General features: G+C 46.1%; 1 protein-coding gene across 6 annotated transcripts in view; it reads left to right on the forward strand.

The window, feature by feature from the left end:
- Gfra1 (GDNF family receptor alpha 1) overlaps positions 1-25322 on the forward strand; it is a 225658-nt gene that overhangs the window by 63789 nt on the left and 136547 nt on the right. For 5 of the 6 annotated variants that reach the window (XM_085694166.2, XM_085694164.2, XM_085694163.2 and 2 more), the window contains exon 5: positions 1163-1177. The exons of the other annotated variant lie outside the window; for it this stretch is intronic. In XM_085694166.2, the coding sequence (XP_085550292.1) occupies positions 1163-1177 (15 nt within the window). The remainder of the gene's footprint in view (positions 1-1162; positions 1178-25322) is intronic. 6 annotated transcript variants of the gene reach the window in all.

Below are 25322 nucleotides of genomic sequence, written 5' to 3' on the forward strand. Positions count from 1 at the left end.
GAAGACACCAAATTAAAAGGCGTGAGCAGGTGAGAAACATCATTGGTGATTGGGCAGCCATGCTCCTGTAGTCATAGAAGAAAAGTACTTTGCACAGGTACCTATGGCCACTACAAAAAGTGGAGGAAAACACCGGTCTTGATTCCTAATTTCTCACCCCTCAAGTAAGTTAAAAACTCACCAACATCAGATTAAAAAATAAACTGTTGAGCAAAGAGGCTACACTTAGAAAAAATGGTGCTTCGCTATCCATGTATACTCGACTTAACGGTGAAAACACGCTTGTCCCTGGAGGTCCTGCTGGGGGGATACTGGTGACAGCGTGTTGGTGTCCTGTACTGTGGTTACTAGAAACCAAGTCCTTGGTCCATACCAGGCTCTCAGACATTGGTTGAAAGAAAACTCACAAAAGCATGAATACTTTGTCACTTTCTAGCAGATGCTGGCCTAGGGTTTACTGTGTGGACATGGGGTTATAAAGTGGAGAATGTATACATACTTTGTTTATATGATTTAAGTATGACTCTGAATTCCCAGGCCCATATCTGCGTATGTTTTTGTGAGGTGTTGTCTTCAACCAATCAGATAGCTTTTTAGAGCTTGGTTGAATCTTCAACCAATCAGATAGCTTTTTAGAGCTTGGTTGAATCTTCAATCAGATAGCTTTTTAGAGCTTGAGAGAATCTTCAGTGTCATGCAGGGTTGGGTTTTATCCAAAGTACCTATATTGCGGCCTTGAGTGTGCTGTCTTGCCCTCTGGAGACTCGGTTTCTCTAGCTATAACATAAGCGTGATTACAGAGCCTGTTTTGTAAGGCTACTGTAATGGTGATGGCTGGATGTCGACAGCCCCCAACTGTCCTGCGTCTTACTTGCCAACGTTGTTCTAAGTCCATCAGCCTTAGGACACGCATGACGGGTGTTTCCAATCACACTGTCCGTGTGGAGGTTTAAGGGACAGTAAGCCAGAGTTCATAAGAATCGAGACATGGTTTAGACCAAGGTGGTCTCCACCTGTGATCTGAGCTTGGTGTTCAAGAGAGTACTGTATGGAGAATATTTAGCAAAGCCAATATATGCGAGAAGACTTTCTTCTTCACTGTTATTAATATTTTTCTCTTTCTCTCTTTCCTTCCCTCTCTATTTTTTTCTCACACCCTCAGATGTCTTCCAGCAAGGTAAGTTTCCCTGCCCCCTGTTGCCCTTCTGTTGGCTATGTGCTTTGGGGTGGCGGGCCTCTGTCTTCTTGAGAATGTGTCTCTGGCAGCCAAGTCAAGCCTGTTACTTACCGGGGTGGGCTTGTGGTGACAAGAGACCACTGTCATTTACAATAAGCTCAACTTGAACTCTTCTGCATATTTCAGACTTATTGGTTTAACTCTGTGGCCGTATCTTAGGTTTTCCCCAGCCACTTCAGAAAACCCATCTATTATGGAGAAAGCTTTGACCCCTTAGCTGTGAATTATGGTTCCTTTGATAAAGCCTTACATCATGTAATACGATTTTTTTTTAATGAGTGTGGGATTTGGGTGGATGAATTAAACCTGTTGTTACCAATTTTAGGCAAATGTGCAGTGTTGTTATACATGATTGTTGACTTGTAAGGGACTGTATAAGGATGGTGGCATGAAGTACCTTCAGTCTTTCTGGGGGGTCTGCATCTTCCTCTGAACCATGTTTGGGGCTAGGTCTGGGGTTTTGACACCTGGAGAGGAGGGCAGGGTTGGCATGGGGTTTGGGAGGAGCAGATATCTCTGGAGGGATTTGTCCTTCAAGAACCCTGCATCAGAGGCAACTCCTGCTTTCTAAAGGCTCCCTAAGCCAGTTCCAATGGAGGTATAGCTCTTAAGGGCAGGCTGGCTTACCAGTTTGTGCCCTCCAACCTAGTCATGCCTCATAGCCTCTCCGACTGACACAGAGTCAGGTAACAGAGAGTGCTGTCTGTTTTACAGGTCCGGTGAGCTGGAAACAAAAGTGTTTTCTCATTGGTGTCTCTGACTGACTATTAGTCCTCACTGTGTTTAGCTCTGGGTTCATGACCTAACTAGAACCTTCTAGATGCTCATGATGGGGAACTGCCTTCCAGCCTAGTGTGGGTAATAGTGGTAGACGTTCGTTGTTTGTATCCAAGCTGGGAAATATGTCTGCTGCATCTTTCTGGAACCCCAAGCTGGTTTACAGTAAAGGTTTAAAAATACGCCCAGGCATTCCATAAATATCCTCCAAATATTCTTAGAGGCTTGGTACTTTTTTCACAACTGTTATTTCACCCCAAACATGCAGCCCATGTTACGGAGAATCTGTTCCCTGTTAGAAGACAGGTTGTGGGTAACGACGAGGGTTCTGTTGTGTTGTCTTTTAAGAGTCTGGAGTCGCAGACCTGCTTTCATAAATAATTCAGAAAGTTCCAACAAGCTCTAAGCAATAAGTTCCATTTGACTAGCGACTAAGAGATGAGCAGAATTGAAAAGGTGTCGTGGCTGTTGGCGTAATGAGAGTGCTGCTATCAGAGCCCACGGCTGCAGCGAGTTTTCGTCCCTGACAGATTGGGGGTTCGGCGTGACGCTTGGGGAGTAGAGCAGCCCCTGCGTATGAGCTGCGGTGTGAACACTACCCCACTCCAAACAGGATTTCTGTCCTGGAAACAAAAAGCTCTGGAGTTGCATGCGTGTGTTTCAGGGATATTGGTGGAGGGGAGGAGGAGAGCCTTCATCAGGTCTGCTTTCCGTGTGTCACAGCAAGCCTTCCTGAGCGCTGTAATTGATCCAGAGAAGGGCTGGCGGGCTGCGGATGTCAAGTTTGTGTCCTTTTTTCATCAGTCATGGGGTTCGATTGATGAGATTTTCCTGTCAGTTGCAATGATACATACAGTAAAAGTTGTAATCATCCACAAATCACTGGCTATCGCGACCTAATAGCAACCGAAAGAGGAAGAAGCCCACAGCCGATGGCTGCCTAAGCCTCGTGTGACGGAGGTGGCAGCTCCCTCGTGAGGTTTACTAGGGTCTGCATCCTAGAAAACTGATAGGCTCAGGGCTTCTCAGCTGAGGGTGGGGCTTCCTGAGCCCTTCCCCATCCCTGCCGGGGTTTCGGCTGTCTTGATCTTCTGCAGATCTTGTGTGTGCAGCCACAGCTGTTTGAGTTTACCTGGCAGCTGTACTGTCCTGCACATAATGTTTCGCTGCCGGTGACTGTTCCCTCTGGGTCTTTAAGTCTTCTGTGTGGGGATTCCTGGGCTTCGGTGTGAGGTCGTTGTCCCATGTAGAGCTGCACATGCCTGTTTTATCCTCTGCTGGTTTACCAGTGTTGACTCTCTGGATCCATGCCCAAGTAGATGGTCCAATACCGGTGTACATGCAGGCAAATGAATATGCTTAGTGAGGAGGTGGGAGAGAGGTTGGGAGGGAATAGTGGTAGTGGGGGAACAGGGAGAGGACTTTGCACGGAGGAATTGATGAAAACATTTCATGGATATATAAAATTCTCAAAAACAGCACACTTGCAAATGTTTAGACCAGGTTCATTATACATAATTTCTCTTTGTTAATTTTTAATATTTCCCAGTTCCATGAGATTTATTTATTTTTCATTCGTATTTTGTATAGTGAATTTTTGACCCTGAGTGCCAGAACTTTGGAATTGCATGTGTCGTTGAGATGCTACCAGTTCACAGAACATTTTTATGTTGAACATACATGTAAAGGTATCACTGGGACAATGCAATTGCTGTTAATTATGTACATGGCTCTGCTCCTGGAGGTCCATTTTATACTGAGACACCTCAGAAATGATGGCTAAGAGCCTTCAAAGCCAATGCCCACTGTTCTCACGGTGTTTCCTGTCACCCTGTCACTCTACCTGGGAGATAATGCTCCAGACAGTGCTGACAGACACAGGAGACCGAGCCAAAGCATTCTGCACCCTGTATACAGACTCTGGAACTGCGATCGTTACTTCCTGAGAACCAGGAGACTTCAGTTGTGGCAGAAAGAAACAGCAGAAATCGAGTGTTTGCTTCACCATGGATGCCACTGGGGCCGTTTTTTGAAACCCATTTCATGGTGGCCACTGACATTTGCCTCTGCCTTCCTGAACGCGTGGCTTGGGCGTGGCCAAGGGGCTGGGTTGGTGGAAGAGATGGCTTTGCAGCTGCCATTTACCTATCTGCCTTCTGTATTCCTGCGTGTGTGCCGCTGAGCACCGTGGCAGGCAGAAACGGGAAGCAGGCATATGGTTGACAACATCAGACATTCTCAGAGGAAACACAAGTTATTTCCTCTGGATTGCATTATCTTTTATTTCACTACAGATCAATCTTGTTACTGTAGGTGACAGCCCAACAGCTACTGCTGGGCCTTTCAGGGCTGCGTGTGAGGTGTGTGTTGGTGGGAGTCTGTTTCTCTCTTGATCCAGTGACATTTTATTGCTTGGTTTGGTGCTTTCATCTAGAAATGCCGCTGCGTCCTGTGGTGCTTAGGCCATGGGGTCTAAAGACAGTCAGGGACCATCTTTTCCACATAAAGAACCAGGGCCAAAGAACCATACTTCCTGTTGCTCACGAACTCATGAGCCTCTGGCGGCTCTCACTAGTTCCCAGGTCCCACACAGTGGCTCTTCAAGCGTGTGCTGAGACGTCGTGTGTGGACACGCATGTCTCTACTCTCAAGTTTTCGAGCCCTTCGTACCAATCATTTGACGGCGACAAACGGGCCTCTGTGCACTTGCAAACACACTCCCACACATGCGTGCATGCTTCATTTGAAGCCACTGAAGCTCCTTTTGAATATTCACTCATCCATAGATGCAGCCTTGATTCCAAAATCGAACAGAAACTCAGTCAGCAGCTTCAGAATCAGAACCCTATAGCTCAGTGGGGCACTTGTAAATATACATGGGCTCAAGCATCTAGATTTATCCACTGAGTTAATTCCCTCTGTGCTGAAGTCCCTGCATGACCTGAGGCCAAGGAGGCAAAGTTTCCCCCACCCCTTCCAGCTTAGCTGAGCTTTGCTAAGGGTGAGATGTCACTTTTGTTGTGTGTTTGTCCTGCTCTTGCGACTAGGAGTCGGGTGCTTTCCAGGCCTTGATGACTGGGGACTGAGCAGGACAGCAACATGTCATTTCCATGGATGTCATAGTTGGACGTGGGGGGGAGGTAGCCAAGGAAGCAAGGGTGTGTCAGGTGAAGGAACTGCTCCAGGGTGACGTCCTGGTGCCTGGGAGGGACCCCTTCGGTGGTGTGCTCAGAGAAGGACAAGGTTGATGGACTGGAGGATCTAGAGGATTGAAGGGGAAGGATTTACAGGGGAAGAGCCCCTCGGGCAGGTGCCCAGTGCTCTGGGATCCAGAGGAAGCAGGTGTGATGGAGCTGGTGAGCGAAGGGAACTGCGCAGAATGAACAAGGAGAACAGGGCAAGAGTGAGGTCTGGGGCTGGGAAGGAAGCCGGAAGGGAGTTCTCAGGAGACTGACTTACAGGTAGAGAAATGTTGGCTGTTGAGCAAATTAATAAGCCCAGAGGAACAGCATCGACGCATGAAAATAGTCCAGATCTGCATGCCCTCTGGCTTCCTGGGTTACCTGTGCTCACATGCATGTAACCACACACATGCATGTCAGTGAAAGAAACATTTTAAAATAAGGCACACACACGGGGACACACACACACACACACACTTAGACAAAGTGAAACAGAGGTAGAGTAATAAATTTTAAGGTCCCTTCAGCCCCTGGCTGTATAGGAAGAGAGATTGTGCACGCATGTGGCTGTGGGACACCTGGATTCTCATGCCTGTTTGCCACAATTCCTTAGCTCTCCAGATAAGACAGAAGCTATGCAAAAATCTGGATCCCTCTGGACAGAAGATTTTTCAAGAGAAGTCAGAGATCCAGGAACGTTATGTAGAACTCCAATTGTTAAGCTTTTATATAAAGCTTAGACAAACGAACTAAAACCTGTTTGTGCCAGGAAGGCCTCTGATCTCCTATGTCTCTGGTACTCTGGGGGGCTTGGCTCTGTTCCCAGTGGGGTCACTTTTTTTGCACACTGGGACAGTTGAGTAGCCCCGTAACCTTGCTTTTTCTCAACTGTAAAATGTGAGGATCAGGGAACCCACCCTGATCCTGTGCTGCCAACGGTCTTGAGAAGCTGTCTGTGGAGTTACAGTCCGTACATATCCCTGTAAGGGTTTGGGCTGTGATCTGCAGGGCCTGGATGAACACTCAGCTTTGAGGCTACAGAACTGGCTTCAGCTATAACGTCATCTCTTTCCCACACAGATGAGCACTGGGATTCACAATTTGCATGGCTATACTTTTATTAATTTGAAGAGAACAATAAATCATAGTTTGGTCTTTGGCAGCTAAGTCAAGCCTGTTAATTATCGAGGTGGGCTTGTGGTGACAAGAGACCACTGTCATTTACAGTAAGCTCAACTTGAGCTCTTCTGCATATTTCAGACTTACTGGTTTAACTCTGTGGCCGGATCTTAGGTTTTCCCCAGCCACTTCAGAGAACCCATCTATTATGGAGAAAGCTTTGACCCCTTAGCTGTGAATTATGGTTCCTCTGATATTGCCTTACATCATGAAATATGGTTTTCTTTATGAGTGTGGGATTTAGGTGAATGAATTAAACCTGTTGTTACCATTTTTAGGCAAATGTGCTAAGTTGTTCTGCATGATTGTTGACTTGTAAGTGGAGGGTGAGGATATATTAGCTGGGAAGCCTTTGGTTCCCTGGCTACACTGCCGTTTATGCTAATGTGTAGGCATACCATTTCCTTATTCTGTGCAGAATTAATAGAATATTCTGTGGCATGGAGGAAATGCATCCATCTTCCTAGCACACAGTGAACAACATTAGCATTTAATTTTACATCGATTCATGGTGTGTGTGTGTGTGTGTGTGTGTGTGTGTGTGTGTGTGTGTAGAGCTGTAACCATATTTAAATAATGACATTCTCTATGATGCTTGATCATTGTGGCATATGCAGGTCTGTGTTCCCTACTAGGTGACTTTGTTCTTGGGCTTTCCTTTCAGTCTCTTTGTCATATGTCCACTCTAGTAGGAGGGCGTAGTTTGGGGTGACGTGGTAGTCTCTTTCCCCACTACCCTGTGTTTCAAAATTACCAAATCAATAAATATGGAAATTTTGATTCTTCTGTTGAGATAGTTGCTACCAAAAAGAGTAGTTTTTCCTTTAAGTTTTTATTGAAGAATTGGGCGTGCCTGTGCACACCTATGATCTCAGTGTTTGGGAGGCTGAGGTGGAAGGGATACGGAGGCTCAAACAAACTTGGCGAGGACATTGCGAGAAGACCCTGGCTCCGAAGAAGCCTTGGGATGATACTGATGTCGTATACATGGATTTTTGTGATCTGAGCATTTGTCTAGGTACTTTGCACGAATTTTTTGTTGTTACTGAATGTTACAAAGTAGTTATAGTTGACAATCTGATCTCACAGAGGACAAAAAGTGCTGCAGAGTTAAATTCTCCTAGTGATAGTTTCTGGTGAACAGGAGAGCCGAGTCTGTTTTTCCTTAATTGATGGTCTATTTATGGGACAACCTGAGGTATAAGAAATCTGAAGATAGCGTATAGTGTTCTGATGTGCTCTGAGCTTGGTTTCCCTGTGATTAGTGGTGGGCGGTCTTGGAGAGTGAGGCTCCACCCTCCTGTCTGAGATTATAGTTCACTTATGACAACGGACCTGAGAGACTCTTTTCCTTCCTTTCGGTAAGGATATGACTAAGAGCAGGAGTCGCCCTTGTCCTCATCAAACGCCAAACTGCGCTGGCACTTTATCTTGATTCCCATCTAATATTGCCATCCCAGGGATTGTGTCAACCTGTGGATTTTAAGGCCGGGGCAGGCATTTTCTCAGATTGTCCTTCTTCATAAATGGCTTGATAGCTCAGAGAAATATTCCTCAGATGGATTGTGTGATCACCTCTGCTGGTATTTGGCAGGTGTTGTCTCTTGTCTCAGCATGTTTCCCAGGCTGCTCTCTAGTCCTAGGCTCAAGCAATCTTCTGCCTTGCAGGTCTGAGTCTGAGCTACAATCTTGTGCCATTGGACTGGATGCTATTTGCTCGTGATTACATTTACAGGTTATGTACATATATGTGATGTGCAAGTCAAGTACACATGTGGAAGTCAGAGGAGACAACTCGTGGGAGTTGGTTCTCTCCTTCCATCATGTAGGTCCTAGGGATCGAACTCAGGTCATCAGCCTTAGTGGCAGGTCCTTAACCCAAGGAGCCATCTCTCCAGCCCTGTTTCTTTATGAATAGACTGGAGCTCTGTGTGCTTGCTAGGAATAGCACAGAGGCAATATGACCTTTCCATTCTATCATATCAAGGGTCCATACCATCACCATGTGATTTATGATGGTTGGTATGGATCTTGCTCTCTGACTGAAATGGTATTTGTCAAATTCCTCATCTGTGAAGTTGCTCCTCTCTTTCCTTCTCTTCGCCTGGAAGGATTCTGTGCAAAGTCCGCTCCAGGGAGTGCAGTTACCCTTCAGCTCACGTGTCTGCACGGGTTGCTCATGTGTCTGCACGGGTTGCTCATGTGTCTGCACAGGTTGTTCATGTGTCTGCACAGGTTGTTCATGTGTCTGCACAGGTTGTTCATGTGTCTGCACGGGTTGCTCATGTGTATGTATGGGTTTCTCATATGTCTGCACAGCTTGCTCATGTGTATGCATGGGTTGCTCATGTGTCTACACAGCTTGCTCATGTGTCTGCACGGGTTGCTCATGTGTATGCATGGGTTGCTCATGTGTTTGCACTGTTTGCTCATGTGTCTGTGTGGGTTGCTCATGTGTCTGCGCGGGTTGCTCATGTGTCTGCACAGGTTGCTCATGTGTCTGCACTGTTTGCTCATGTGTCTGTGTGGGTTGCTCATGTGTCTACGCGGGTTGCTCATGTGTATGCATGGGTTGCTCATGTGTCTGCACTGTTTGCTCATGTGTCTGTGTGGGTTGCTCATGTGTCTGTGTGGGTTGTTCATGTGTCTGCACGGGTTGCTCATGTGTCTGCACAGGTTGCTCATGTGTCTGCACTGTTTGCTCATGTGTCTGTGTGGGTTGCTCATGTGTCTGTGCGGGTTGCTCATGTGTCTGCACAGGTTACTCATGTGTCTGCACTGTTTGCTCATGTGTCTGTGTGGGTTGCTCATGTGTCTGCACGGGTTGTTCTGGCACATGCGACATTCCCCTTATTTATTGCTCCACCCATTAATTTATCTATATTTACTAGAATGCATTAAATGCTATAAAATGCTTATAATAATATATAACACCAATTAACATGAACTCACGGATATTTATTTTATACTCTGTGTTATCACGACACTATTAATTTCCTTGTACAACTTGCTTCAGTTTGGGCCACTGGGAACTCCTTGACATATTAATAATCAAGATTTTTTTTGCATTACTGTACTTTATTATGACATCAGAAAATGTTTCAGCCTTATTTCCCTGCTTAGTCTCACAGTGCTCTGGTTCCTTTGGTGGGAGAATGAAGCTAGAAACTAAAGTCTGGGTTCAGCTTTGCTTGGAATATCTCTTCGTTTGGCTCCTCCCAGCTGAGAGTTCAATATATATATACATACATACATACACACACACACACACACACACACACACACACACACACATATATGTCCATACACACATACACTATATCACTATATGCTGACCTCTGAAAACACAGATATCTGCAAATACCTCTGTTAACCAGGTGTGTCTGTGTTAAATTAAGCCCTTCTTACTGCAGTCTCTGACCCAGTCCATCACCGTAAAAACAATGCTGACCCCACCCCCTGCCCTTGTTCTTCTGAAGGCTCCTAGGCCAGGGCTTGGGCCCGGGTTATCTGACTATGATGTTTTTCTATCCTCTGTTCCCAGCCTGACTGTACACAAGGACGGGAAGGCTCAAGGTGCTCCCTATGCTTCCACACCTGACCCAGCCTTGTTTTCTTGACATCTCCAGCTGTGTAGCTCAGAAGCAAACTGGCTTTGCCTGGCTGGAGTGGAGGGTGGTTGCTTGGAGACCCACCTCTCAGTGGGGCATTTATCCTTTTGCGTACTACGTCTTGGGCAAGCCAGCACAGAAGCTGCTGGTCTGTTTATAACATTCTCCATGTGGAGGTTGCACATCCAGGTACCTACCTTGATGAATTTATTCTCTTTAGGGATGAATATAGAGCCACTGTTAAGTCTCCAAGCTTGCTCTCAGGATAGATGAGGAGGGTTGTGTTGGGCAGAGAAACTGTTATAGATCCATGAGGTTAAGGCTAAAGGAATTGTACTGTGAATCCTTAAATCTTTTTTTGACACAGGGTCTCACTGTAACCTTGTCCGACCAGGAACTCACTAAATAAACCAGACTGGTCTCAGACTCAAAAATGCCAGTGAGAAAGAAGTTTCTTTATCCTGTAGCATAAAAGTCCAGGCTTTGGGATTTGAAGACTTCTTGGAAAGCTTCTGTCTTCTGGTTGGTTGTTCAAAGGTTTTCCTTCCAACAAGTTGTCAAGATGCTTGAAGAAGTGGTAGTGGGTTGGAGAAGAGGGAGGTGAACACTGTAGGGGCACAGAACTGTGCAGTGCAACACCTCCAACTTCTGAGCACTGGTGTGGAGGGCAGTTAGGTGTCTCATGAGAAAAAACTGGGGCCTCTCTGTTGGCCAGTGCCAGCATGGGGGTTCGCGTTTATGGCCCTACTCATTGATTTGCTGAGATGACTTCTCCGATGACTGGCACAGACCACTGAACAGTGACCATGACCTTTCTATGTAAGTTTAGTCACTGTTGTCAGATACAACCTATGTATAGGTTATATGGCGCAGTCTAGTCAAGAAATGGGTCTTGTTGCCTAGAATGAAAGAGGACGACAGTTTGGAGCAGCAGGTTTTTGCTTTTTTGTTTTGTTTTAGCTTTTGGATTTTGATCAGCTCATGAAAGCATCTGCTTATTGAATCTTTTCACCTTCCAGTGAGCATCAGGTGCCAATATGATCACCAAATGGGCCATGTGTTGGCAAGTTCTCATGCACCCGCTTCAATGATTGCTGTTGGTAGGTCATTGTCAACTTCCAATGACTTTGCTCTGTGCTCCGCTGGTCGGGGTCCAGATTCTCTTCTCTTTTTCAAAACTTTTCATTTGGACCACCACTGCACCATACAGTCATTAACCATTCTGGGCAAACACCTTATTGATTTGGAGTGTTTTCTCTGTTGGTTTTATGACCCATCTTTAACTTGGATAAGGATATCATTCAATTTGTTTTTCCTAACATTCTTTCTATAGTATAAAATAATACAAAATAAACAATAAGTATTAAGTCATTATCAAAGAACATAAAGCAAGAAATATGTATTAGAATGATTATGTATGTATATATATTTATCATAACCTCATTCATTAAGAATGTATTCCAGCGTCGAGCAGAGCAGCAAATTTCAATAATGGCAAAACCACAGTTGTTTTGTAACAACCTAATATTTATGTTTGGCGTGCCCCCACCTACCAGTTCCTCCCACTTTTCTTCTCTCTGACTTCACTCACAGTTGCCCATGCTAGTGGACAGCCCACTCTAGGTGAAGAACTGTTCTGACTTGGAGAGCCCTGTGACTGCTGCATCCACCCGGTAGACAGGGGTCATCTGGTTCCCGATTTCTCTCGACAGCCTCGGTACATCTGCCACTCTCTGCCTGTGTCATCCCTGTGTCTGGGCCATCTCGGTGTGTGGCTTGTCGGAAGCTCTAGGGCATCCCTGGCCATCATCGTCTGAGTTAGGGTATCTGTTGCTGTGATAACGACGGTGACACAATAGCCTAGGAAGGAGTGGGTGTGTGTCATCCTGTAGTCTCCAACCAGGGAGGGCAGGGAAGGAGCAACTCCCAGCAGGAACCTGGAGGCAGGAGCTGACGCAGAGGCCATGGAGCGGTGCTGCCTGCTGAATTGCTCCTCATCTCTTTCTCAGCCTGCTTTCTTCTAGCATCCAGAGATTCAGGAGATCTAGAATCCACAGATTCAGGGCTGACACTACCCACAGTGAGCTGCGCCCTCCCATATCAAATCGTAAATGAAGAAAACGCCCCGCAGGCCAGTCTTATGGGGGCATTTTTCTCAGGCGATGCTCCTCTCCCCAAATGGCCAAAGCTTGTGTCATGTTGATATGAAACCAGCCAGGACACACACATTCTGTTTGTAGCTGAGGTTATCTTTTGAGAAGCATTTTCAAGTTGATTAACATGTCGTTAGGGCTGGGGAAATGGCTCAGAGGATGAAGTGCTTGTTGTACAATTGTGAGGACCTGAAAGATGGCTTTCAAGAGCAGAGAAGGGCTGAGTGGGTGGAGTAAGAGCAGATTCAGCACAGGTGGTGGGTGGAGTGGGAGCAGGGAATCTGAATGGAAGGCCACAAAGGCACGCATGGTATTGTGTTTATAGCATGTTGCTAGGGTAATGAACCTGATCGGTTCTGGGCTGGGATCAGATGAGGACAGTTATTGAGGACAGTCATGGAATGCTCACAATTTGTTTATTCTTGAAAAGCCTCTTTGTCTTCTCATGTCCCTGAATAATCCCAGTGTGATTGAAAAGATTTTTGTCTACTAAATGAATAGTATTGGTTATTGAATTTCCTTATTTTTTATTACTTGCTTTATTACACCCTTTGTTGTTCAGCAGTAACCATCAGCTCTTCAGCATTCCCAATCAGTGTGGGGAGCTGGGTTGATGAGATCCCAATCCATTAAAACAAAGTTTGATCTTTCAGATAGCCCGAGCAATGATTTCCTAAATCTAGACAGCAGAATTTCGAGTAGTTCTCTGAAGCCCACCACAACCACTGTAGCATTTTGGAAGAGAAGGCATCCGCTGTGCACATCAGTGTCCCATGGTGGACGTGAGGGAGGCAGAAAATGACGGTTCCTGTTGGTTTTCTTATTTACTTGGCTTTTGTCAGCAAGTGTTCTTCACATCTGTGAACTTAGTTGCTCTCTGCAGTGAACCAGCTGTGGCCTGGATGTTTGTGCTTCGCCATAATCCCCATTGTCCTTCTGCTCTTAGTGTTGGGAGTTGGTTCTTTGGAAGGCCAGTTAGTCGTGAAGCATCTTCCAAAGGGGATGGAAGAGACAGGGTAATGTCCACTTTCAGCTCTCAGTCATGGGAAGACACAGCAAGAAGACAGTTACCTGCAAATGAGGAAGAAGGCTGTCACCAAGACCTGGACCTGTTGACACCCTGGTCTCAGACTTCCACATTCCAGAAAGGAGAAACCAGCACTTGCTAGTTAGTAAATGTGTATGGTTTATGACATTGTGTTAGGGTCATGTGCTCATCTTATCTTCATGTTTCAGATGCTGACACAGATTCAGAACATTTAGTTTTACTTCACAGAGGGCATACAGCTAGACTAAGTCTGTGTTCAAACCCAGGCAGCTGGCTTGAATTCCTAATGCCTGCATCACACAATCACTATGGAGGGACTAGAAGACTGAGCTGTTCTTGTCAGTGGTCAGAATTAGCAGGACTGTGATCAGACAAGAGGTCTTTGCCAAATATGGGAGAAGTAAAAGCATCTGTCCAGGAAGAAGACACAGACATGCATGTCCACATGTTCACAGCTGGTTAAATCGCTAATAGTCCCATGGTAGGAAAACACAGACTTTCATCAGCAGGAGAAAGGGCCATTTGGAGTGTAAGGATTACTAATGATACGAGCTTTTGGGAGACCGAAGCAGGAGAATTTCAAGTCCAATGTTAGTCTGGGCTATACAGTTAGACATTGTCATAAACAAACAAACAAACAAAACCAGCAAGTTACAGGGACTAGAGAAATGACTCAGCAATTAAGAGTGCGCTGGTCTTGCACAGGATTGGAGTTTGTTCCAAGAACCAGCATTGAGTGGTTCACAACTTTCTGTAACTCCAGCTACAGAGAATGTTCTCGTCTTACTTCCAATAACATGTGTGCATGCACACAAAGAGTACACACACACACACACACACACACACACACGATGTGGGGGGGAGAGATTAAAAAACTTAATGCTTCATGAAAGACTCTCCTCCCAGAAGATGGCACTGGTTGGTTCATTTATATGAAGTTCCAGAACCAAGTCTGATGGAAGGGCTGATTCTGGAGACGTAGGGTGGAGACCCACTTGGGAGACACAGAAGAGCCCTCCGGGTTGATGGCGATACTCACTGTCCTGATAGCTGTGGATTATTTAGTTCTGTACATCTGCCTAAACTCAGAAAAGGTGTACTCAAGTCTGGGCTATTTCAGCTTTTGTAAATTTCACCTTAAAAGGAAGAAAGATAAAGCAGCTATGAACTGGGGTGAGTGATGTGTTCACTGAAGCACTAAGGGGCAAGTGTACTGATGTGTGCAAATTGTTTTGGAACACATCCAAGAAATACACGGGCAGTATTCAGTGCTGGATGGAGGGGAAGTGCACAGATGGAGAAATTCACGATAAAGCACGTATCCACTCTGTTAATTATAGCGGGAAAGAAGTGGCAGGTACATGAGCGTGCATTGTGAGACTCGTCAACTTCGCTCCGTATTTGAAAACTTCATAATAAACTATTGAGTGAAGAAAGACAGACCTTAGCTGGGGTTCTTTATGTAAATAGAGAGCATGTGGCCTGTGTAGTCATAGAAACAGAGGTCAGTCACTGCCAGGGAACTGTAAGGGCTTGAGGCCCCGTTGTAGAGCCTCAGGTGAGGAGGAGGCACAGAGAAAAGCATGTGTGAGAGATGGCTGCAGAGCAGGCTCTGCACACACATGCATCAGCCCTGCAATTTAGGACAGTGCCATATTGGGTTGCAAATTAGATGGCTTCAGGTTGCACAAAAATAACTCCCTTTCATTTCTGAAGACCTAAAATCCAGGTTCTCACCAGTCGTATCAGGAACACGACATGACTGGACTAGGAGGTGCCTTCGCTTCTTCCTAGATCCCGGGGCAACCACGCTCACCTTTTTAACCATCATATCCATCTTCAATTTCATGCGTTCCTCTTCTTTGGACTCCAGTGGTTTTGAATGTAGAGCCCTCCGCGGTCTGCTGTATCGTCACTTCATCTGCGAGATTTGAGTATCAGCAAGGGTGCATGCCGGGGTTGAAGGTGGGGATTTTGGTGGTTGCTGTTCAACCACTGTAGATGACAAATTAAGCTGGTGAGAATGAATGAGAGCAGATGCTTTAAGGACAGGGTTGAAAAGCCAGCAGGAAGCTGGAAGGGAGACTGAAGCCATTCCCAGAGGATGTGGAGGGGAGCAAGTATGATCTTCATAACAGGCAAGGGGAGGGGAGAAGGGCCAGGAACAGAACAGAAGGCAAGCGGGTTTGCATGCATGGGTAGTTGTCTCAAGTACGCCATGGCCTCTTCTCTCACTTATCTCCTGAATCTCTGAAAGAATTAAAATGTAAATCGCAGAAATTAAATCCAAGGGTGCCGCGTGCACAGAGAAGACTTCCGCGGAACAGACAAAGCTGCTCTCCTTCCTTGTTAAACAGCCACACATGGGTGGGAAGCCACGTCTGTACGCACGGGTTTTATTTGAGGTGGATTAAGGTTCGTGATGAACGAATCTCAGAGGGATCGCAGGTGCAGCTCTCATAAGCTTGCAAAAGTTCAGCTTATCTGAGGCTTATCCAAACCCAGGGAAACCTTTCAGGCCAGCTAGAGGTTAGGGACCTCCAGGAGCGGAGTCAATATCCTGTGTCAGGAAACCACCTGTGTGGGGGGGAGGTCTATAAATTCATGTTCTCTGGGACCGGCGGCCTGTTGTGGTTTTGAGTTTCCTGGGCTTGGACCACCCACTCTTGTTGGTGGATGGATTTGAAGAGCAACTGCCTGGCCCTTGTGGGGAGGAGTTAATGGCAGCCGCTCCCTGGGGATGCTCAGCTGTGCTCGGTTCTCACACCATCTCCCTGCATCTGGCCCCAGCCACCTGCTGCTCCTCTACTACCCCCCTTTCCTGTGGAGTCCCCACCTTTTCGCTTTGCTCAGTGACTCTCTTAGGCTGCTTGGACCTGTCTTGATATTTACTCAGGGCTCTCTGAGCCTCTTCATGAAGTTTATACAGGCAAGGAGTTCTTCAGAGGTCCCTTCCCTGGACCTTCTAGTTATAAAACAACTTTTATTTCCTCATTTGAAACTTTGCTATCAGTTGAACGGTTCCCCCCAATACCCGATATTTGTTCACTTTAAAGCTCAGAATGTTTGAAAATAGGCGTGATTTGATATAATTGGACTGTATCTCAAAATATTGTAGAGTGAGTGGCTTATAAAAAGTAATTTCTGACAATTCTCGAGGCTGCAAAGTTGTGATGATCAAAGCGAAGCGCTGGGTGAGTTGTGTCTGCTAAGGCTCACTCTGTGGCGGATGCTGTGTTTTGAGCTAAGTTTGCACAAGGTGGACTTGCTGGCGCTTCTGTGGGGGTGCTAATCCCATCTGTGAGAATCACCTCCCAGACACTCCCACCTCCTAAGAGTGTCACGGTGGGACTTGGGTTTCAGAATGCAGATGTTGAAGGAACATGGAATTTCAGTTCAGACTTGAGATGGAATCTTAGCTTTCAGATGGCTGTAATTTCCCTGATTTAGAGAGGGCAGAGAGGAGGCTGACGACAGAGGCAGGAATCGGTGTTGCTCTTCCACTGGAAGCCGAGTGATGCCAAGGTTCTTCCCTAGACCCTGAGCAGAAGCAACAATAAGGCGTTCATGCAGCTCTCAATGCCTTCTGAAAGCTGTGTTCTTGTTTCCTGCCTGTCCCTTAAGCCAACATACTCACTGTGTGGATACAAGGTCCGCTGTGTCTTCAGTGCCCACAGCTCACCGCCCAGAAAGCCACCACATAGAAAGTGGGAACCTGCAGAGCTGATGGAGCCTCTGACAGCCTCTGAGACAGACACCAAGGAGGTTTATTAACGTGCCCAATGTCATACTCCCAACAGAGAGAGCCCTCCAATCCAAATCAGAAAAAGTATATATTCAGTTCAGGGTTAGCAGACCGTGTGTCCCCTCTGTTACATCGTACACAAGAAGCTTCTTTGGGACTGGACTTGGCCTTGCTCATCATTTAATCTCGGGGTGCCTGGATGGATTTGAACCTGTAACTTTCGCGTAGAGGCCAGAAGACATCCTCTCTGTCATTCCTTAAGCTATTTCTGCTTTATTTGGTGACTTGGAACTCACCAAGTTGGCAAGGCTGGCTGGTCAGTGAGCCTGAAAGATCTGCTGTCTCTGCCTCTCCGGTGCTGGGATCAGAAATGTATGACGTCACTTCTGGCTTTTTTATTTTAAAATGGACTTTAGGAGTTGAACTCTGGTCCTTTTGCTAGCAAACTTGACCAGTTGAGCCACTGCCCCAGAGCTTAAGTGAATTGCAGAATGATGTGTGGATATCTTAAAGCCAATAGCGAGGGCTGTTTTGAAGAGGACTTCAGTTGCAGAATCTAGAATACTTTGTTGCTACTTTGAAGGCACATGCTGGTATTGCAGTCTGTTTAAGGATGCTGCTTATGTGTCCCCGGCTCTTGTGACCACGGTGTCATAGGTTCTTGATGGCAGAGCCTAGGCTCTTTGGTTTTTCCATTCTTACTAAAGTGTGGTTGTGCTAAAATCTAGAAGAGTTTTGGCTACAAAGTAGAGTAGTCATGTCCCGGTAGATACCTCCCACTCTGTGTGTGATGCTGAGTCACATTTGATAGTTGAATGTTGGCAACCTATTCTCTCTGCAAGGTCATGTGTTCTGTGAGGTGGTGGTACTGCTGATACTTCTCTGCATTTGCTCCTTTCCTTAACTAAATTCTGGCTCTCCTCGGATCCATGTTGTCCCCTTGTTTCCACCTACTCGCCAGATATGCTTCGTCAAGGTGACGTGTTTAACTGTGGAGGGCTGGGATGTCCCTGAAGACAGTTTGCAAATTTGCACCTCCACCAAATGGTTAGGAGTCAGGTGAGGTTCTGAGTGCCTCTCTGGGTTTCTCCTCTGTGGGTTTCTCCTCTGTGGACTTCTCCTCTGTGGACTTCTCCTCTGTGGGCTTCTCCTTTGTGGGCTTCTCCTCTGTGGACTTCTCCTCTGTGGGCTTCTCTTGGCCTTCCCTGATGCAGTCCTCAGCATGCCCTGCTCAGAACTGCTAATAAAATATCCAGAGCCTATCAATCTAAAGGGCACAAAACTAGCAATTGGCCCACTGTATGCCAAGACTCAGTCTGGCTGAGAAAAATCTACTGAAAAGAAAAAGCTGGAAGTCAGAGAAAAGAACAGTTTAAAAGTGGTGAACGTTCATTTGGAAACACAGGAGAGAAGGTTCAGTAGAGGAGATGCTTCTCTAAGGTTGGCCATAGAAACCAAAAGAAAAAACCAAAACAAATCATACAGTCTGTGTAGGCACTGATAAACTGTGGCCTGCAGGCTCTCTGTTACCTTTTAAAATAAAGTTTTATTGGAACACAGCCATGCCAGTCCCTTTGTCCATTCCCCTGACTGTTCGTTTAATAATAAAGGTGGATGCTGTCCACCAAAGACTGTGTGACTGATGAAAATATTTACCACCCTGGCTCTGTGCAGAAGGAACCAGGAATAGATTTTTCCTCATCTGAATGCCTGTTTCCCTGTGTTTCCAGGGCAGACTTTTGGTCTGCAGTCATGAAAAAGATAAACTTTGAAAGTGGTTATCAGTCTGTGTAAGGAGTGAGGAAGCCCTTGGTGGACAATGAAATGGGAGCAAGCAATCACCACCCAGTAGGCTATGGTTGAAGTCACAAAAAACCAACAAAAACAAAACACCTAACAACAACACAACAAAACAGAATAGCAACAAGAAATCCCTTGCATTGAAGTACCTCAGAAGCATTGTCTGTGTTCTGATTATCAAAGACTTGCAGTCCAGAGAGGTAGGCTAAGGACATGGTAGCCACAGAATGATACTTCCAGAAACATGACTCTTAATTCAGCTAAATATTGTGTGGTTAAGTTACATATGGACAAAAAGAAATACCAGAAATTTTAATTAATTTTTGAAACTGCCTCTTTGAGGTCTTTGGAGTATGTTACAAAGCGTCCAGGCCTTGTGGGTTCATTTGCCTTGAATGGGAGTTAGCAGTAGACCTAGAAATGTGACAGGGTCTGGAATGATCCATTGGAAATGGCTTTGGTTGTTTAACTGTCCGTTGAGTGAGTATCTGTGAGGTTATTTTTAGGTGTTCTGTTCTCATTTATCAGCCAACTCAGGCAACATTGATTTACCTAGGAGACCTGGTTTGTAAATAGTGAAACAAGTCCCCTGGAATACTTGGAAATTACTTTCTGCATAGACGGAAGGTTGAGAGACAGCAAACTATTAGGAACTCTCAGGTCATGCTACAGCTTCTTGCTTAAGATTTTATAATGAGCCTTCTTTTTATAGAATGTTGACTCTCAATTTGCCTTTTGGAATGAGACAGCCCCAAGGAAGTGGGAGTGGGAGGTTGGAATACTTGAAAGCAGATGCTCACCCCGGGGTGGGGGTGATTTTAGAGACTGTGTGTACCACCCTGTCTGCCACTGTCTTATCAGGTCACTGGTATGAACGTTCCCCAATAAAAGTAGGATTTGTGTCTCTTAGGAGACAAGTTCTTCTTGGCTGGCTCTATCAGAAAATACAAAACAGATGTGATCAATGGGGAGGGTTGGGTGACATTTCTGTGAACTTGAGACCTGATGAAACCCTCTCTTTTGCCCCCACTAAGAAATTGTTTCCACTTCATCTCCCCAAAATGGGCTTGGCTCTATTTTTCTTTGAATGGTAAAGAATATGTTGATAGATTTTTAAGAATCAATGCAAATTTTTTTAAAAAAACCCAACAACCCCAAAGTCTTAAACATCCTTTCTTTCCCTTCTCCTCCCCAGACTTTAATGGCCCCCAGAGTGGGTGTAGAGGTGGAAGGGGTCTTTTGTGCTTCCCCAGCCTGCTGTTTGCACAAGTGGCTGTTATGACTGCAACAGTATAATTGCTTTTAAAATGCCTCAATAATAAAAAAGAAAAATCTGTTTTTATTTTGTAATCTCAAATCTCCTTAGCTTCCGTCTTTCCATCCACTTTAGTAACTCCTGGAAATGAACCTCACGGATAGGCTTGTCCAGTGAACGGCTTTCTGTCAGTGTGGGGGTTGGTGAGTAAGAGGAAGGGTCTCAAGAGTGGCAGACAAGTCAAACTCGTAACTGAGCAGAGGCAAGAGGGATTTGACTCCTAGGTAGTGGCTATTTGTGCCTTCTCTTGACCACTGCAGGGGGGCAGGTGGGAGGGGTGAGGGGTGAGAGAGACTACATACATGTAGGAGTGTGTTTTCTAGCACTGTTTGTCAAACAGCATTGGTTTCTCTGGGCTTTCAAGACTAATGGGAAGCATCCCTGTTCTCTGGTTTCCCATCACACCCACAACTGCTTACCAGATTGACTATTTGGACTCTTGCTCGCTGTGGAGGGCCCAGCCTCACACTGATGCATGAGTCTGTGTTTCTGAGCCCTGTCTCTCAGAAGCTTCACCCTCAGGGGTGCCAGGCCAGGCGGACTAGAGCTGGTTCTCCTTGAAAGAGAGGCTTCACCGTTGGGTAAAGGGACAAAAGGTGGATTCTTTATATTTTCTTTTTGTGGTTCCAGCCTTCAAGCAAAGCCAGCGCTGTGTTTGTCATGGGCCATTCAGGCCACAGATAATGCTGTAGTGGTAGGGTTTAGAGTGACCCTGAGAACAGGTTTCAGTTCGGTGTTCCAGGACTGCTGGTGTTGTTGAGGGTGGGTTAGTGGAATGCCTTGTGGTGTTAGTACTGATTATTAACCTAATGGGATTTATAGTCACTGTGGAAACACACCTCTGGATGTAACTATCTTGAGTGTTTTCAGAGGGTTTAGATGAGGAAGGAAGACATACTGTGGATGCGGTGGTATAATTCCATGACCTGGGGTCCCAAGCTGAGCAAAAGAGAGACAGAGAGCTCATCACTCAAGCTTGCCAGCCATTTTCCTCCGTCCCTGCCACCACGCCTTCCCCACCCTTGTAGGCTTGAACCATGTGCCAAAATAGAAAAACCCTTCCTTAAGCCGCGTTCGCTGGCTACTCTGTCACAACAAGGAGAAAAGTGACTGATACAGCCCAACAGCCGTGGGCCCGAGGCGCCGGCTCAAACACCTACACAACCCCTTCTCATAGGCTGGGCACCTGGCTGCACAGCTGTGGACACGAGCTTGCGGACTCAAATGTTGATCCCTGGTGGGAGTAACATCCGTGAGTAAGTGTGTGTGAGCATAGATACTGCTGGTCGTTGGTGACCAGGGCTGAGAGTGTCTTTGAGAGCAAGGACTCCTCTCTAAGTGTAAGTGAAGATCTCCAAGCCACTGAGAAAGTAATTTACTTCTTAGGTTTTACTGTAGAATGAAAGGGTTTCCCAGGCCCCTGGTGGTGGCTCACCCTTGCAGCCACTGTCCCTTACCTGAAAGCTAAGGGCTTAGTTCACACCCTCTCTGAGGCTGGGAATCCCTGTTCCCTTTCACATGCTTTAACTCAGTTGAAAATGTTTTCAGGTGTTTGGAGTCTCAGAGAGACAGTCTTGTTAAAATACCGCAGTTCCTCCCGGCAGCGCCCGAGTTACCTCTTCGTGCAGCCGGAAGGGAAGAGTGGTTAGCCTGTTCTGCAGAGAGTCAGGTTTTGACAATGCAGCTGCCCAAAAGTTTATTGGCTTGGTGCTTAAAAAAGGCATTCTGATTTCATTTTTCAAGAAAAGTTGAATCTAAAACTCAGAATATACTTCATAATTATGCCACTTATTTGGCAGCATAAAGGGAAAATTTATACAGCCTATCAATGTGAAAGAACTGGGCCGCAGCTCCAGGCTTTTATGGTGATTATGTCTACCTGTATGGGGGCTTTATGTGCTTACGATTTGAACCATTTATAGATGCACACTCGATGGAGTTCATGTGTAACTAGTACTGTGGGCTTTTTTTTTTTTTTTTTTTTTTTTTTTTTGCTGACTAAATGATAGGCGAAGCAGTTCCCAACAAATGTCTCCCAGTAGGCTCTCATCACAGAAGCCTTGTAATATTGCTTTTTAACCTTACCGTTGGCAGCTATCCAGAAATTACTGCATTGATACCAAACCGCCTTGCACCACGCACTTGCCCTCTTCTCCATGGGAACCGGGTGAACTCCTGAGTAGGTGCCAGCTCCTCCGCCTCGCCCTCCTTCACATTTTTACTCCGAGGAGATGGTTTTACCTGTTCTTCTTCAACTGTAGGTAGCGGAGCACATGGGAACTTGAAAAATACAGCAAAAACAATTGGCTGGATTGGGATATTATGGCTTTAATGCATTCAGTTAGCACTGGGAGCCGTGTCACCAAATAAATGGCACACATCAGCAGGTATTGGAGAGATGCAAGGGCGTTGGTTGCTTTATTTTTTCTCCCATGGCAAAGACAGATTCAGCTTTCTTTTCTTAGCCTCCCCTTCCCCCTTCCCTCTTTCAAGGCATCTTGTAAATGGCTTTTGGGGATTGATAGATAATGATTCTGTGGTTTAGGGAAGGACTGCCTGGGGTTTCTGGGGAAAGGCTGGGAGCAGAAGATCCTTCCGGTTCTTACACAGGAGGAGGTGTGGAAGAAGAGGAGAAAGAAGTAGTAGTGCCTCCAGGAGGGAGCTTGGAAGAGCAGCAGGGGCCCTGGCTTCTATGTTCCATGTTGGCCTCAGAGACTGGAGACTCAGGCTGACTTCCTGGAAGTCCTTATTGCAATCACCAGTGTGCTGATTGGTTCCATGCACCAGGAGAGAAATGATGCCTGATGCCTGATACATTCAAGAAGTTTGTTTTCAAATGCCATTCAGGTTTTAGATCAATCTGTTTTGTGTCAGGAGTGAGCCCTGTGCCCTTGGCAGGTTTTTGTGTCTTTGTGATGGCAGGGGCATCTCCAGCAGTTGGTTTGGTGGTCAGTGAAGAGAAACCCAGTTGGTGTGTCCAATGAATGGATTTTTCTTCTCTTACCCAGTAGGAGGATGCTGTGAGCTTTGCATGCAAAATGAGCTTGTCTTGTGACACAGTTCCCCAGCTGGGTCTAGGTGCTCGGGACCTTGCTGTTTCTCCCGCAGCTCTTGGTCCCTGCCTGCATTCCTGGAGACTTTCCACCAGCTTGAGATGCCTCCCTGGGGGACATCTGTCTTCCCTTGCAGCATACGGTGATCTGCACCTTCATCAGGAAAAGAGATGCTAGAGAATTATCTCTGACCTTGACCTTCTAAATGACGAGTGCTACAAATGGAGGAATAGCTATGTTAGAGCCACGCACGGTTCATAGAAAATTCTGCCTTTTGCTTAGAAATAGCATCATACAGGATAAAATTGGAATTGCAAATCCAGAGCACTGAATACAACTGGAAGTCAGTGGTCTCCAATCTCCTTATTTTTTATTGTTTTCTGAGACCTAAAATATGTTTCATTTTGTAATTCTGTGAGTGAGTGAATGCATGAATTTGTGTAATTATTCCTGTATAGTGGGCAAAGAGAAAGAGAGTGTAGTCCGCTGGTCTAGTCTCGATGGTAAATAGTCTCCTGGCACAGCTGGGGGAAGAGAGCTGAGTAAGTAGGGAGGCCATGGAAGGCAGGAGAGAAAGGAACCCATCAAAGAGCAGCTGGGGCTGGGGAATGCAATTTCTTCAGTAAACAGAATGCTAATCCAGGGAATTCCTCAGAGGCAGTCTTTCCTGTGGTTTGGACAGAGGCACAGTGATGTCCAGGCACCATGGGATAATATCCACCCCTCAGACAACTGTCCTGTAGGGGAAGGACAGCCAGTCCACCTCCAAGGCTTGGACGAGGAACTGCTTTTCTAACTGTAGCTAGATTTGCTTAATGACTCACGGAGTGTTCAGGAGGATTCAGAAACCCAACCCTCAGGCCTGGGGAGTTGGCACAGTATAGAGCTTGCAACACACAAGCATGAGGACCTGAGTTCGAATCAATAGCACCCAGGTAAATGCTGGGTGGGTGTGGCAGCTCACCTGTAAGCCCAGTGCTTGGGAGGAAGAAACCAGGGTCCCTGGAGTAAGCTGGCTGGATGAGCTGAGTGAGCAAGCTTTGAACTCAAGGGAGAGACTCCGCCTAGAGAAAATAAGTAGAGGGTAATTGAAAAGAACACCTGATAAAAATCTTTAGCCTTCACAGGCATGCACACAGTGTTCTTAATTGTGTATACATGTTCACACACATGCATATAGTTATGTATTTGCAACACAGAAAAATACACAGAAGAAACTGAAAGGCCCAGTCTCTTGCCTGCCTCTAACAATTGTGGAAACACTTGTGCATGAAATGGGCCATCCTTATCGTTTGTGGCTGTGTCAATCATTGAGGAAGCCCATTCATGCTGTTACACCACCATCTCCACCAGCCGGTTCTGAAGTTTTTCATCTACAGCAACAATCTCCCCTTTCTCTCCTCCCTCCAGCCTCCTGGCAACCACAGATCCCCTTTATATCTCATGAACTGGACCATTCTAGTTGCCTCATATAGGTGGAGCCGTGCAGTGTTCATCCTGTGTGTCTGGCTTACTTCACTACTGCTTGCCCTGTTGTGAGTCTGGCATCAGAGATGAACTGTAGGTACCTTTTCCCCAAACCCCAGCTCCCGCAGACTGACTTCTGTAGGGCTGATCCTGTCATCCTGCATGCCCAGGCTACGGCCTCTATCTAAACATCCTGTCTGAAGCTGGCCTCTTTTCCCTTCCCTGATTCTTGTCTTGCTTGCCCATGGTCACCTGCCCTTTGGCCTGTGTGTTGTGCACAGGGTATATTTTCTCCTCTTGGGTTCTCAGATGTAGATGCCTACAGCCTGCATTTCTTCCTAGGGTATCACCCAGTTCCAGCCAGCTGTGAGGCGGGCAGTCGACACCTCTAGAGGATTGGAGGGTGCAGAAGTGCATCTTTGCCTCTGACTTTGCCTCTGGCCATCAGGAAACCTTTTGAGTGTGGGGTTCCTCAGAGATAAATGCAAACTTGATGCTACCCCTCTTGATACGGTCTTTGCTGTCTCACTAGGTCTTCCCTGGAAAATGTCTGGTTTTACAAGTCCTTGCCTCTCGTGGAAGAGAAAGAGTGTTTGTATTCCCATGTGACTGTGTGCTTAGGCAAAGTAAACAAACTTTAATATAAACTGAAATAAAGCACAATTAAAAAGCAAAAATGTTCCACAGAGAAGTTGGTCCCCATATTCATACACTGGATAAAATGAGCTTTGGATGAGTTCCTTCATTGGATTATC

The sequence above is a fragment of the Myodes glareolus genome, chromosome 7, assembly GCF_982192425.1.
Source record: "Myodes glareolus chromosome 7, mMyoGla1.1, whole genome shotgun sequence".
Lineage (NCBI taxonomy): Eukaryota > Metazoa > Chordata > Mammalia > Rodentia > Cricetidae > Myodes > Myodes glareolus.